The 16,010-nt window shown below is 34.0% G+C and overlaps 1 protein-coding gene across 1 annotated transcript in view; it reads left to right on the forward strand.

Moving 5' to 3' along the window:
* Nucleotides 1-16,010, forward strand: part of LOC103597076 (fibrocystin-like) — a gene marked incomplete at its 3' end in the record, with an annotated part of 308,904 nt that overhangs the window by 176,473 nt on the left and 116,421 nt on the right. Inside the window, exons 19-20 of the mRNA XM_008580875.1 lie at nucleotides 7,678-7,791; nucleotides 10,683-10,770. Coding sequence (XP_008579097.1) covers nucleotides 7,678-7,791; nucleotides 10,683-10,770 — 202 coding nt within the window. The remainder of the gene's footprint in view (nucleotides 1-7,677; nucleotides 7,792-10,682; nucleotides 10,771-16,010) is intronic.

A 16,010-nucleotide genomic window follows, 5' to 3' on the forward strand; every position in this document is an offset into this window, starting at 1 on the left:
GCCTTTTTTTTTTTTTTTTTTTTCTTTTTGTCTGTTTTTTTCGTGTCCGGCAACGGATCGCAACCCTCAGTGTCGCGCCCGTACCGGACCGGGACCGGCAACGGGATCGCAACCCTCGGTGTTGCTCCCACACCTCGCTCAGCCAGTGAGCAGGAACCGGTCTGTATGTGGGATCCGAACCCTCCATGGGAGCGCCACTGCGCTCCCAAGTGGCGCACTGTAGCAGTGCGCCGCTGGGCCGGCCCACCAGCCTCTTTTTTAAGGGTAGGAGGGGAAGCTGAGATCAGGAAGGAGAAAAGCAAAGAAACAGCTGTACAGGTAGAAGCAAAATGAAAGGACAAGAAAATAATATTTTGAAACAAAGGAGGGAATTTACAAGAAAGAGGGAGTGGTCAGTAGTATGAAATTCAGCAGAATGGACAAAGGATACAGGAAAGAAAATTGGCCATCTGAATCTGGCTTTTTGTTTTTTATAAGGACTGATAAATATAGTTTTGACACAAAATGTTACTTTGCATGTGGAACAAAGGAAGACGTAACAGTTATTGCTTGAGAGGCAGTAACTTTTAATAAGCTCAGTACAATTTATCTATTCTTAACAACTTCATTTTTGGAGGCTTTAATATAGTCTTAAGTATTATTGAACATATTAAACCTCATGGTTGAAACCGATGTCATCAAACCTTTATATGATTGCTTTCATGAATAACTAACGTTCTTTTGGATGATGAAATACAGCAAATAAAAAGATACTGAGGAGAAAATATTTCCTCCGATACGGTGATTTTCCAAAGTTTCATTTATAGATTGGTCCCTTCCTCCTGCTCCTTCTTGTCCCTTTTCTCTTTCACTGGACTCAGTGCCAAGCTTTTTCCTGGGACTTGAATATTCAGTGGTTAGCAAGACAGATCAGATTTCTTCTTGCATTCTTTTGTTGGGGTAAACAGGCAATGAAATAGTAAAGTAAATGGGGAAGATAAATTTAGATGGCAACACACGCTCTGAAGGAAACTAAGTAGGGAAATGAGTTGAAGAGTGGGCCAGGCAGGATGTTGGTCACCATAGGTTAGGTAGTTAATAATGACCTTTCTGAAGAGTCAATGTGACCTCAGACCATAGAGACAGAAGGAGCTAGAACTGCAAAGATTTTGACAAGGGAGTTTCAAACTGGAGGAAGAGCTAGTGCGAAAGTCCCCAGGTAGTAATGTACTTTGCATCATTATGAGGCAGAGAGGCAGCCACTGCAGCTGGAGAGTAGTGAATAGTAGTGGTTTATAGTGAGCATCTTCAGTTTCATGATGTAGGCTGGATTTTAAGATATGCAGTATTGACTTCTAAAGCATTAAAGAACAACATTGTGCTGTAAATTGCTACTTATTGATAGTTTCTTGAGTATGGCTTTAACAAGACAGAAATTAGCTTAGGACTTTCATAAATATGAAAATTTCAGAGACCTGAAATGTATTTCTAGTTTAGCAACTCATTGTACAACTTCCGGAAAATTTCCCAACAGCAGATTTATAACTGTGATGTTGCAGACCTCTGCGATTGTGTGAATCATCTCTCTCATTGTAATGATAGGGCAAAAGAGATCTTGAGAGATTAATGATTTGTTCTGAGACCTCATAGGTACTGAAGAACAGGACCAGGATTAGAAGCTATTTTAGCTACCTTTGATACTCATCCTTCAAGCCTCTGCTCATGGACTACCTTTGCTATGAAGCCATTTCTGTCTTCATTCAGTAGATTTCAATGTATTTTTTTTATTCATTTTATTCATTCGTGTTGTCATTACTGCATTTATTTTATTGCTATAAAATGGTGTGTTTTCATGAATGTCTTCTCTATTAAATAACAGACTTCTTCAGAGCATTTTATAACCCTAGTACCTACTGCATAGTAGGCTTCTGATAATGTGCTGTGGGGCTAATTTGTGATTGTATGAATGGACATTGTCTGGGTCTGTCTTTCAGTTCACTGCTTTCTTCCTGTAACACATTCAGAATAAAATATGTACTGCAATTTAATTTGTTCAGTGCTACGGAGGTACTTCAGAAAGTTCCTGGAAAAATAGAATTGAAAAATAAGATAATCTTTCCATAAACTTTTCGAAGTACCCTCATATTTGCCTGATTAGGTCAGATAGTAAGAACATTCTGAAGGCTTTGCTCTGGAGAAAACAGCTATAGCAGAACATGAGAAAACATAGTTATGCTCTAGGTAGAAGCTGAACTTACAAAATCATCACCATATAACCTATCTCTTAGGGCAGGAGAAAAATGTGTAAAATTTATTTTGGGGGTAACTTCTTAATCTATATTTCATGTGCAGTTATGATACTTATGGAATTTCAAGGTTAAAAGAGAAAAATTAAAATTGTTTAAAAATACAATCTGTTGCTTTTTATTCATGGAACAGCACCTGAAAAAATAGTATATTCAGAATTTTGATACAGTTGTGTCTAAAATTTTGGCCAGTTATTATTCTTTTCATCATCCAAATTTATTGAGGAGTATTCTTGTAACATAAATCACTTAATACATTTTTATTTACTCTAAAATATGACACACATGTACAGAAAATATCATAAAATAAAACTATACAGCTCAATTAAACATTATAAATTCATTTTTAGTGGATATGTAGTGAAATCTCATTACTGTTTTAATTTTCATTTCTCTTATTTTTATGAGATTGAACATTTTGCATATATTTATGATCTATTTGAGGATATCTTGTTTTGTGAAATAGTTGTTCTCTTATCCTTTTTAAATGAGGGACTTATCTGTTTTGTATTGATTTATTGAAGTCAATTATATATTTTAGACTGTACCTTTTGTTAAATGTATTGGAAATATCTTTTCCCATTATGTGGCTTGGCTTTTCAGTGCTTAAAGGGTATCCTTTGATAATTGGAAAGTCTTTATTTTAATATAGCTCACTTTATAGATTGAATTATGGTAAGAAAACATGTGCAATATAATTTCATCCTTTTAAATTTGTTAAACTTGCTCTATTTTCATTGTATGATCAATTTTTATAAATGTCTTGTACGTGCTTGAAAAGACTATGCATTCTTTGTTTGTGGGTCTAGTTTTCCATCTATGCCTATTATGTCAAGTTTGCTAATTGTATTATTTAAAACTATTGTATCCATACTATACTTTTTTGTTTATTCTATGAGCAGTTGTGTTGATTTTACCACTGTTATCATAGATAATTTTTTGTCCTTGTAGTCCTGTCAATTTTTGCTTTATGTATTTTGAAGTGATAATGCTAGGTGCATACATGTTTAAAATTGTGATAACTGGAAAAGTGAGTCTTTTATGACTAGGGGGCATTTCTTTTTATTTCAAGTTGTTTTCTGCAGGAGGGTTGGACAAAATTACTTATTTTACCATTTCTGGAATAAAATATTATCAGGTAAACTCTGCTGGTAGTACAGTACACAGTTTCTTCCTTCAGTTCACCAACAGAAAGAACCAGTCAGGTAAAAGGTACTTACAGTATAGTTTTAGAAGTATTAAGGTAAAACACAATATGCTGTGATAGTCTATAGGGGTTTACTTAACCCAGATTTATCTGACAAAAAGGATCCTAGAAGAGGTGAGCTGAGTTTGAAAATAAGTAAGAGTTGGCTATGAAAAAAGCAGAGTGGTGGTGTTCCAGGCAGAGGGAACAGAGACAAGGAAGCATATGGCATGCTTGGGGACTTGGGTGGCTCAGCTATTGAACATATCAAAAGACTGGGGAGAGAGGAAGGGGTTCTACATGGACAAAGATGTTGCCAACTGTTTGCTATTTCAAAGCATTTAACAATGTTTCCTATAATAAATAAATAATAACCATGGGTGTTAATCTTTGTCTGGCTCTTTAGGACAAGTTCCTTCAGCAAGGGGCATGGACATCTTTATGTGCTAAAGGGGGCATCTAATTCAAGATCATAGAAGGCTTTGAGAAGTAAATCACAGTGGAGCCAAGTTTTTAGGGATGATTAGGAGTTAAGCAAGATAAAGATAAAGAATATAAAAGTCTAGGAAATCTCATGTGTACAGGGGAGAGAGAGTTGAGGGAATGTTAAACAGTTCAGTATGTATTGGCTTAGACCAAGGTGTGGGGAGTCATGTTGATAGAGTGGGCTTAAGTGTAAACTAGGTTTATACTTGATTCCATCAAAGAGATTTAGTTAATAAAATAAAAAAGGTCCTTTTCCCTTTTTTTACCTTTTGAAGTTCATGGAATCCATTTGTATCATATTCTCCAAATCATTCTGAGGGTCATCTTTTGTATACCAGAACTTATTTTCTTCCATCTCCCCAGGTGATTTTAGCATCTGGAATATATTCTGTTTCCCCTCCTTTGCCCTCCATCATGCTAAGTAATATCAACTTCCCTTTACTTCTTTTCTATTCCTATTCCCAGGATGGCCTTTATTAAGTCTAAGACCCAACTTCACTTAATAGCTGTGTAATTCCTGACAAGTTATTTAGCCTGTCTTTGCCTCAGTTTCATCATGAGAGCCTCAACAATATTCCTCATAGGGTTGTGAGAATTAAATAAAATCATGCATGTGAAAACATCTGGAATATCTTTGCAGCACAATGACAGTTATTTCCCCTCCCATTATGAATATATGCATTTGTCCAGGTTTAATATGCCTCTTGCTACAATTTAGTACAGCGTTACAGAGGTAAACCAGGATGAATTGCATTATCCTGAGCTTCTCTCAGTGATGGCCCCTCTCATTTAGGTGCAAAGACTGCGCTGAAGACAGCACCTCACCTTTCTTTGATTGCTAGATTTGGGAATAAAATGAGGATCTCAGCCTTTAAAGCTTTTCACTCATGGTTTTTACAAATTCAAGAAACTGCATTTTAATGTTAAAATAGCATGTATTTCCTTCTGTTAAGTTACCCTTGCTTTCTTTTTACTTAGTCTCTATCCCCTATTTTTTTCTTTCCCCACAGAAAAGAATCCAATCTCTGGTCATTTCAGATACCAGAAGATCATGGCAAGCTAACTAATTTTGCCCAGATTTTCTGTGAGAGCTCGACATGTGCTGCAATTTTGGATCACATAATTGATTTAATCTCTGATTTTAGAGGAACGCTGAACTCTTTTTGTGGGACTCTGCATACTTTCTCTAGGGCAAAAACTGTCCTAGTTTTTTCTCTCTGGTATCTGTTTAGTGATAGGCCATTTTTTTCCCCAAGACTCTAAACTACCCTCCGTGAAATAAATGAAATCACAGTTGGAAAACGGCTTACTGGACAGACTTACAACTGCAAGATAAGAGCTGCACCACACACATATACTTAACATTTTCCTCCTCCCCTGCTTCTTTTCTCTCTGCTCTAGCACATCTTTGTTTTGGCTAAGAGGATTCATTAGTCTCTCAGCTGAGGATTGGCATTACCTACACAGAGCAGCAGCATACCTCAGCATCTCACTGGAAATACACAGGCTGCGGCTTCTAATCCTTACTCGCCCGTTGACCTTCTGTGTGACCCTAGGCAGATTTACTTACCTCTCTGAGTCTTGCTTTCAGCAGGCCCTTCTACAGTAATGTGAAGCCTGGGCTATACAGATAGGGACATAGCAAGCTTCAAACTCACCTTGAGCCATTTGGCCAAACAGGCATACATAAAGGTCCAGCAAGAGGGAATGACATTGTGCTGCCTGAAAGACCACTAACCAAAATGACAACCAAGCGATTTTAAGTTTACTAGTTATTTCATACTGTATTTGGAAACTTCATTTTTGGTTATGTTTTCAGAAATTTCTAAACTGAAAAGTCTCATTTGATACAGATAGTTTTTGTGAACCTGTTTGATCCAGTACAGTCGTGCATCATTTAACTACAGCGAGACTTTCTGAGAAATGCATTGTAAAGCAATTTCGTCATTGTGTGAACATCATAGAATGCACTTACACAAACCTAGATGGTACAGCCTACTACACACCTAGGCTATATGGTATAGCCATTATAATCTTATGGGATTATGTATATGTAGTTAGTCACTGACCAAAATGTCATTCTGTGGGGTCTGACTGTATATAGTTTGGGGACTCCCTTCTCAACAGTTAGTTACTGCTTGAACAACTGATTCTGTAATATTTTTTTGAACTCTTAAGATATATTTTCCAAAGAAAATAACCTTCCTTAGATATATACTTTACTAACACTATTTGGGCAAATTCCTTAAACAATTCCCATTACATGAAAGTAACCAAACCCCACTGTTTACATCAACAAAATAAGGTCAGAAGTAATTCTCAGCTGCTGTCTATCATAGCCTTATGTCTTTATGTTTCTTTATGCTGCTAAAAGAATTTAGAGTTAGAAAATAACCTACTACTTGTTTAATAAAACACTCAGCATAAACAGGCCTTTGTTCACATAGACTCTGTTACTTACTAATTGGGTAGATTTAGACAAGTTACTTAAACTCTAAGCCTCTTTCTGTATGAATATTTAAAATTGGGATAAGGATCATACTCACTTCTCAGGTTTGTTTTAAGGATTAAATGCTAAAATGCATGTAAAGGAATTTGAGGATCATCCTGTCATAGTGTGTCAGCAGGTTTTGCTGTAATCATGGTGTGAAACAAATAACCCCTATATTCGTTAGGGCTCTCCACAGGGAAAGAAACAATAGAATGTGTTATAAATATATGAGAGGGAATTTATTAGGGGAATTAGCTCATGTGGTTGTGAAGAGAAGTCCCATGATAGACTGTCTACAAACTGTATGCCAGTAGTGTGGCTCAGTCGAAGTCCAAAGATCTCAAAACCAGGGAAGCTGCTGGAAGCCAGTGGTGTCCTTTGTGAAGTCCTGACACCCAAAAGCTGAAGAGTCTCGAGCTCTGATGTCTATGGACAGGAGAGAACAGTGTATCCCAGCTCCAGCCGATAGAGATTCACCCTTTTTCTCCATTTTTTCTTCTCTCCAGGCTCCCAGCAGATTCGATGGTTCCTGCCCACATTGAGGGCGGGTCTTTCCCACCCAGTCCACTCAGGGTCTCATACTATTTTCTGCTGGAAGCACCTGCATGGACACACCTAAAAAGACGGGTTTTTCAGTATTCCTTCATCTAATCAAGTTGACACATAGAATTAACCTTCATAACGCTAAATCGCAGTGATTTACAACAACAAATATTAGTGTTAGACTCGGTCGACTCGGCTTTAGCTTGTGCATTCTGTTCAGGTCTGCTCTGTATGTCTCTTCATTTCAGGCACTAGAAGCTATTTAAGGAATTCTCCTTTCATGTCAGAAAACATCACTGTAAGGGATCTGGTGAAAACTTGGCAAGTCTCTTAAAGCATCAACTGAGAACTGGCATTACTATCTTATCCACCCACATTTCACTGGGCAAAATGAGTTACATGACCAGGTTAAATATTAGTAGGTCAAGAAAGTGCTCATATACTCTGCCCTAATAAAGAAAGAAGAGCGATTATTTGCTGAAGTGTAATCCAATCTCCCTGAGCTCCTCAAAGTTGTTCACTGAATCTCACTTTTTTTCCTACTCTGTTTTCTTTGTGACCATTGGCCTTCTCCATCGTCTACTTCATAGCATCTACTTTGCATTTCAGAAATTACATCACAATTTGCCTCTATCTCTCCTTTAATTTCAAATTACTTTGAATGATATACTTTTCTTTGCAAACAGGTACTTTAGAAAATCCCTTAGAAAAAGAACAAAAGCTTCTGATTGTTCTCAGAGCCTCAGAGGAAATCTTTTGTGACCGTTTCGATGGACTTCACATTGACCCAGGAACGATTGGTAAGAATATAATATAGTTTTTATTAAAAATGAAATATGTGTGTGTGTGTCTGATAAAGAAGTTACCATTCATTTGAAATAAATAAATAAACAAACAAATAAATAAATAAAAGAAAAGTTACCATTCATAGAACTACTAAATTCCAAGCACTCTTCTAGGTAACTTATATTTATTATTTTACTTACCAGTACTCCTGTGAGCAGCATCCATTTTATAGATGTCAGAGATGATGAACACTATGCAGAGGCCACACAGTTTTAAAGTGTCAGAACTTAGATCTAAATCGAGACTGGTCAGACACCAGTGTCTGCACTAAGAGTTTATAAATCAGCTATAAATACTATGTGACTACTGGTACATTTTTAAAAACTGATGGATCTATAGATTACTAAGAAACATTCACTTTTCATAGTTTCTTCATTTGATATTGCCACAATGCCAAATTCTATTTTAAAATTGGTCTACATAAGAGCACAGAAACTGGAAGTGGCCTTGTATAACCATGATGGAAGAGCCCCAATAACTCAGTTTTAAGGAATAAGAGAAAGTTTATTAGATTTCAACTATTTTCTCACTTTCTCTTATGGACATTACTAATTTTATACATAAAGAAGGATTGTTGTAGGAAGCAATTTCCCTTTGGGTTCCTTTTAGCTATTTCCTTTCCCTCACTTAGTTGAAATGATTCAGTCAGTATATTTTATTATCCTTTTAAATATTATGTCATCACATAGCTTAAATGTGCTACTCTCAGTGGGATATTAATTTCATTAGATTCTCCTTTAGATGTACTACTGTGTTGGATGCTTTCAAGTAAGTCACTTTATGTTGTGGTAGAAGAGAAAGGACCATCCTATATAGAAGAGAAAGGACCATCCTATATGAGGTTTCTGAACATTGTGGGATATAAATTTAATACTCATTGGCACTCAACAGTTCCCTCTATAGATCTCCGTACTCAATAAAATAGAAAATAATGTTCGGACAGTGTGAAGTTTGTTAAATTAGTTTTATAATATATGACCATTGTCATATAATTCTTTGACAATGCTTTATAGTTCCCAAAGGTTTCTTCATGCGTGTTATTTATTTTATATTTTCAGTAACATGAGGTTCAAGATTTAAAACATTTTTCTGAGTTTATAAACTAGATGGGTCATAATAGGAACATTTGATCTCTTTTTGCCTATGGTGTCCTCTGTGTTCTATGAAGTGATTACACTGGATCAAACTTCCTGTTAGGATACACACAGATTCCTGTCCTGATCCCAGACCCTAGCTATATGGTCAAACTAGTGTTTGGGGAATTTTCTCTGATACCAAATTGAAATAACGAATGAAATATTTGTTTCACTGCATGCTTAAATTTTTGTAGTATTGTAAGTAAATGACAGATTTTAATCCTTTTAAATCCTTTATAATCTCCTCGAAACAAGTAAGAAATGGTGTCATTTTACAGTAAACCTTTGATGATTGAAAATGACCAAGAAATCTGCTTTTCTGGTCAATTGAATTTTCTGGATAATTCACATTTAAGGATGTGAACTGCTTTTTGTTATAAACATTGTTGTTGGAAATCTCTTTAAATTACTTCAGGATCCTTCTCTGCCTGGCTTACTTAGCCTACAGTGAAAAAATATGAATTTTTTTTCTTTTGGATTATGATGAAATATATCTTATGAAATATATTTATAAAACTATTATTATGAAAGATTGGTTTCAGGACATGTCCTGAAAGTGGGATTCTTTTCACATCCATTAATCCTGATTTTAGTTTTGTTGTATTCTGACTTTTTTTTATTTTCTGAGTTAGACTATGGAAAAAATTATGGATGTTGAAAGAAAATATTTGAGCTTCTATTCAAATATACATAAATATACTTATATATGTATATTTATTTATATAAAATAACAAGTATTATCTAAAATTATCTAAATAAAATAAATATACATATGTTGGGAGTACATGGTTCCTTATATTTTTTTTACTTCTGGGATTCATGGTCCAAACATTTTTAGACCACTAGAACGTGAAGAATTATGCTTGACATGGTTGAAAATGGCAATAAGGGCCGGCCCGGTGGTGCACTGCTGCTACAGTGCGCTGCTTGGGAGTGTGGCAGCGCTCCCGCCGAGGGTTCGGATCCCACATACAGACCGGATCCTGCTCACTGGCTGAGCGAGGTGCGGGTGCGACGCTGAGGGTTGCGATCCGTTGCCGGACACGAAAAAAGACAAAAAGAAAAAAAAAAAAGAAAATGGCAATAAAACTTGTAAGAGGAATGACCTGAAGGAATAAAACTGGGCTGCATCAAGCATGTCCCTGGTAAGATTTTAATTTGTGAGTCTGAAGTAAGTTATATTTGGAAACAAGTGACCTAGAGATTTCGCCCTTGATATGTATAACAAAACAAAATATTAAGTCCAACCACTAAAAACAAAGCTAATAGCACCAAAACACTATCCTCAGGAAATAAAATTAAAGTTGGCTCTTGGAGAATCTAGTGTGTTCATAAAAAACCAGAACCAGTTAACTTCTGACAGAATTGCAAATGGTTTGGAACCACTTAATGGTGGAAGGGAGTACCTCTTTACAAATTAAACTGGTGATTAGAGTGGCTTTTTTCCCAGCTTTTAGATTATGATGATGTGGCATAACATTCATTTCTCGATAGCTTTTGAGAGAATAATTTTTGTAGCCATGTGAAATATAGTTAAGCTACTGTAAAATAGAACACTTAAATATTTTTTTCCTGATAAGGTAGACACTTTTGTGTATAGATTTTATATCACATATTTTGCACAATAACCTCTGGATTGAGTTTTACTTGTCAGGACTTAATTCCTCTGAAGGAGTTTCCTATCCAAATGTTGCTCCTTTTGTTTTCAGGTATTTATGGTAAAGTTCAGCTTCACAGTGCTTATCCTAAGAAATCCTGGACACATCTTGGAGTTGATATTGCCTCAGGAAATGAGAGGTAAGGAATGAGAGTAAGTTAGGGACTTTTTTTTTTTTCTTTTTTTGGTTTAGTTTGCTTCTCCTTGAAGTTTTTTGTTCACTATGAAATTGAATTTTAGGTTAAACATTGTAAAGCATGAATAGTGGAAAAATAACGGATTTCAGGGGATTAAAAAAACTCTGTAACATAATAGGAGAACAAAACATGCAAAATTAAGGGAGGAACATATTTTATTCCAGAAGTAAATTTTAGATAATACATGCTTATTGCTCTCAGTGAGATCTCAAAAAATATGAATTTCATGAGATAAGAGATGAAGTATTAGGTGAGAACACAGTAGTTTGAGCTGAAAGATAGCTGGTTAATAAATAGAAATAAATTAGGAGTAAGATGAAGCATATGAAGAATCTCATGAAATTTAATAATGCATTGGAGGCAATATAAAACAGAATCACCACTGCCTCAAACTGAATAGGTAATGTGAAGAACAAGCAGATGGAGATCTACCAGCATGTAGAAGACAAGATCAGGAGACAAAAATGATAAAAGATAAGATACTTGAAGCAGAGATCAGAAAATGGAAAGCTAAAGATATGTAATATTTCTTTTTTAATAACAATCTAAGATAATTACAAGAGAAAGAAAATGAAAACTATGACTGAAATGCTCATAGCCAACCTGGGAGTAGTTACATTTAATTTGAACAGATCAATATCAAGAATAATGATTGCTGCGTTACATTATTCTAATACTACAGTCATCCCTCAGTATCCATGGGGATTGGTTACAGAAACCAAAATCCCAAGATGCTCAGTTCTTTATATAATGTCATAGTATTTGCATATAACCTATACTTTAGGTTATATGGTATAGTTTAAATAATCTCTAGATTACTTATATTACCTAATACAATGTAAATGCTATATAAATAGTTGTTATACTATATTATTATTTGTATTATCTTTTATTGTTTTATTGTTATATTTTATTGTTGTTTTTCATCCACTGTTGGTTGAATCCGTGGATACGAAACCCATGGATACGGAGGACCGAGTGTGCAGGAAAAAAGAGCAAAAAAGTAAAAGAAAACAAAGGGGAGCAAAGCTTGCTAGGCTTAGAGTTCTCTGTTCTATTAAATGTAGGAAGATAGTGGTGCAGGATCTATAAATGTTTGCACAAAAAAGTCTATAATCAAAGAATTTCACACCCTGCTAAGATGCAATTCACATGTAAAAGCAAGCAAAAGATATATTTTCCTTTGGAAATCTAAAAAAAAGGCAAATAACCCCTTTTTTAATAAAGAGATTAAACTGACTTTATTTACTTTTTGAGAAATTTAAAAAAATGTAAAATCCTAAAACTTCCATATTGTTTTTAATTTTCTTATTGAAATTTAATTGAGTATACATATTTGTGGAGTACAGAGTTAACTATCAATACTTGTGTACAATATGTTATGGTCAAATCAGGACAGTTAGCTTATTCATCTTTACAATACGTAATCATTCTTTGTGTCCCTTAACCAATTTCTTGCTGACCCCCCTCCTCCCTTCTCCTCCCTCTTTCAAACTTCTAGTAACCAGAGTCTGTTCTGTCCTTCTGAAAGTTCAACTTATTATTGTTTCTTTTTTTCTTTCTCTCTCTCTTTCTTTTCTTTCTTATTTGTTTACTTAATTTTTAGCTCCCACTTATGAGTGAGGACATGCGATATTTCTCTGAATTTAAAATTCAAGAATAGAAATAAAATTCAAGAATGATATAAAGGGCTGATGATAAGTATTGAAATAAGTTAAATATAATACTGTAAATATGGTTATTAAAACAAGATAAATTCTAATAATTGTTCTTATAAAAGACACTACATAAAATTTGAAAAGCCAATTTATTAGTTAGGGTCTATTTGTATGATATATACATTACCAGTATGTTATGTACATGTATGTATGTGTGTATTTATCCTACCGGTTATATATATACTGTTAAATATAATATATGTAGTTAAATATATACTGTTATGTATATATATAATATATGAGTGTATTAAATATTATCTGTATAATTTTTATACAGATAATAGTGTATGTAACAGATAAAGAGATATGTTTCAAGGGATTGGCTTACACAATTATGTGGATTGGAAAATTTAAAATCTGTAAGGTAGTTCAATAGATTGAAAAGTCCTTAGCAGGAACTGATGTTGCATTCCTGAGGCAGAATTTCTTCTTCCCCAGGGAAACCTCAGTTTTTTTTTTAAGACCTTCCAACTAATTGATGAAGTCCACCCACATTATTGAGGCTAATCACTTTTATTTAAAGTCAACTGGTTGTGATAATCATATCCACAAAGTACCTTCACAGCAACACCTAGATTAGTGTTTGATTGAATAACTGGGTATTATATTCTAGCAAAGTTGACACATAAGCTTATCATCACAGTTCAAAATTCTCAGATAAAAATCTGGAACTGTAGCCATAGGAAACTGGAGATGGCACGTAAGAGTACCATAGAAAGCAAATAGGAGTTAACTTGCTTTATTAGAATTTAAAATAGGATGTATACCTTTCAGGTCACCAGAGGGGAAAAAAGAATGAAAGGAACCATGAAAGAAATAGTAAGATAGGGAGCTGGGCACTTGGAACCCTTTAAAGTCCTCCACATAAGCCTCCAATTTTGTTTTTTGTTCTTGAACAAATTTAATTCAACCTTTAAATTGTTTTGGAAACAAATATCAGCTTTACAATATTTGTTTTTTCCCATACAAGAATACGGTATGTCTCTTTATTGAATTCTGTTTTATTTGCCTCAAAAAAAAAAAAAAAAAAAGAAAGGAATAGGAAAATAGGAAAACAGAAGAAAATGAAATGGTAAGAGAACAAAAGCAACAAAAAAGACAAAAAAAAGTTCATGAAAAGATTTATATTATCTTTAAATTCTATTTTTCCAAGAACTTTTTGAAGTACCCTTATATAAAAGAAAACAGAATTAAGAAAGTAAGAATAAATATGCCAGTTATAGAAACAAAGTGTTTGTTAAAAATGATCCTATATAGGAAAATAATAGGTTAAAATTCAAAATGTAATCATAACTTTTTTATCAGAAGAAATTTAAAACCAATTCAGAAAAAAATGTTAAATATTGGATAAAGATGAATCATTGAAACTTAAAAACATAATGAAAAAAAGCCTCAAAATTATTAACAAAAAAGGTAAAATTCAAAATAAAAGTATCAGATGGATTAAATAATTACACTTTATACTAGTAAAGATTTAAATGTACAGTGAGACCCTAACTTTCCAGATAGTTTTATACCAGATAACATAATATAGAAATATGCAAAACAAATATCTATGAAAGTTAAGGAGAAATGGACAGAAACAAAAATAGTAATCCAAGACACTTACTTCTTTCAATTCTTAACCTCTTATGTTAAAAAAGATAAAGAAAATATGAAGAACATGAATAATATAATAAAAGCAATTTATGTGTCAAATTTTTTACCCTACAATACATAGTATCTATTTATAATTAGAACTTTAATGATAATAAGATATGATCACAATATAATCAACATAAAGATTAAAACAGAAAAAAATGAACCCTTTTCTAAACAACTTTGTATCAAAGAGGACATGAAAACTTTACCAACAGGGTACTTATGAAACAGAAATAATGAGAGTGCTGCATGTGAGATATGGCCAAACATGCCATCACAGTAAATGCTTCCATGATTAAATAAGAAAATAAAACAAAACAAAAAACTAAGCTGCCAACATAGGAAACTAGAAGCAAAATAACCAATAAGTCTAATGAAATCAATTGATTCAAGAAAAAGACAAGTGAATTAGAAAGTATGAAATTAATAGAGTTAAATATTTTTTCAAAAGATGCTAATTTAACTTTAATAAATTTAGAAATAACTATAATGAATTTAAGCATACCAAAAAACTCCCAATATATGAAGTCAGAAATGAGAATTCAAATATAACAAGTATAGAAGAGATTAAAACATGCATATCTATATAGTGTCACTTTGAAACTTTTGAAAAAATGAGTTATACGGTAGTATAAATGATCACAATTGTCTAGAGAAGAATAAAACTGAAAGAACAAATAAAATTATCAAAGATTTATCCTACACATTTGGCTCAAGTATAGTGTAACATGTTCTTTCAATTATTCAAATATCAGATAATTCCTATGTTATATAACCTATTCCTTTTTTTTTTTAAAAAATTTTTATTTTGTCAATATACAATGTATATGATTATTATGGCCCTTCACCGACACCTCCCGCCCTCCTCCCTCTCTCCCCTCCCCCCCAAGAATGTCCTTTCCGTTTGCTTGTTGTAACAACTTCAAAAAAAAGTATAGTAGTTATATCTTCTTCCCCACCCCCACCCCCCGGTTTTTTTTTTGTGTGTGTGTGTGTGTTTGTGGGTAAATTAATTTGTTTATTTTTTTTAGCTCCCACCAATAAGTGAGAACATGTGGTACTTCTTTTTCTCATCCTGACTCGTTTCACTCAATATTATTCTCTCAAGGTCCATCCATGTTGTTGCAAATGGCAGTATTTCATTCGTTTTTATAGCTGAGTAGTATTCCATTGTGTAGATATACCACATTTTCCATATCCACTCATCCGATGATGGACATTTGGGCTGATTCCAGCTCTTGGCGATTGTGAAGAGTGCTGCAATAAACATTGGGAAACAAGTGTACCTTCGACTTGATGATTTCCATTCCTTTGGATATATTCCCAGCAGTAGGATAGCTGGGTCAACAATGTATGAGAGTTCCTTTTTCTCCGCAACCACGCTAGCATTTATCTTTCGGTGTCTTTTGGATTTTGGCCATCCTAACTGGGGTGAGATGGTATCTCAGTGTGGTTTTGATTTGCATTTCCCGGATGCTGAGTGATGTTGAGCATTTTTTCATATGACTGTTGGCCATTTGTATATCTTCTTTAGAGAAATGCCTGCTTAGCTCTTTTGCCCATTTTTTGATTGGGTTGCTTGTTTTTTCTTGTAAAGTTGTTTGAGTTCTTTATATATTCTGGATATTAGTCCTTTGTCAGATATGTATTTTGCAAATATTTTCTCCCATTCTGTTGGCTGTCTTTTAGCTCTATTAATTGTTTCTTTTGCTGTGCAGAAGCTTTTTAGTTTGAACCTATTCCATAGCATGTAAAATATGTTAACCTTTCCAATTAACTTTAGCAAGCAAGCATAAAATATTTTTTAAAGCAGCTATTAAAAAA

Source organism: Galeopterus variegatus, unplaced genomic scaffold (assembly GCF_000696425.1).
Source record: "Galeopterus variegatus unplaced genomic scaffold, G_variegatus-3.0.2 Scaffold2185, whole genome shotgun sequence".
Lineage (NCBI taxonomy): Eukaryota > Metazoa > Chordata > Mammalia > Dermoptera > Cynocephalidae > Galeopterus > Galeopterus variegatus.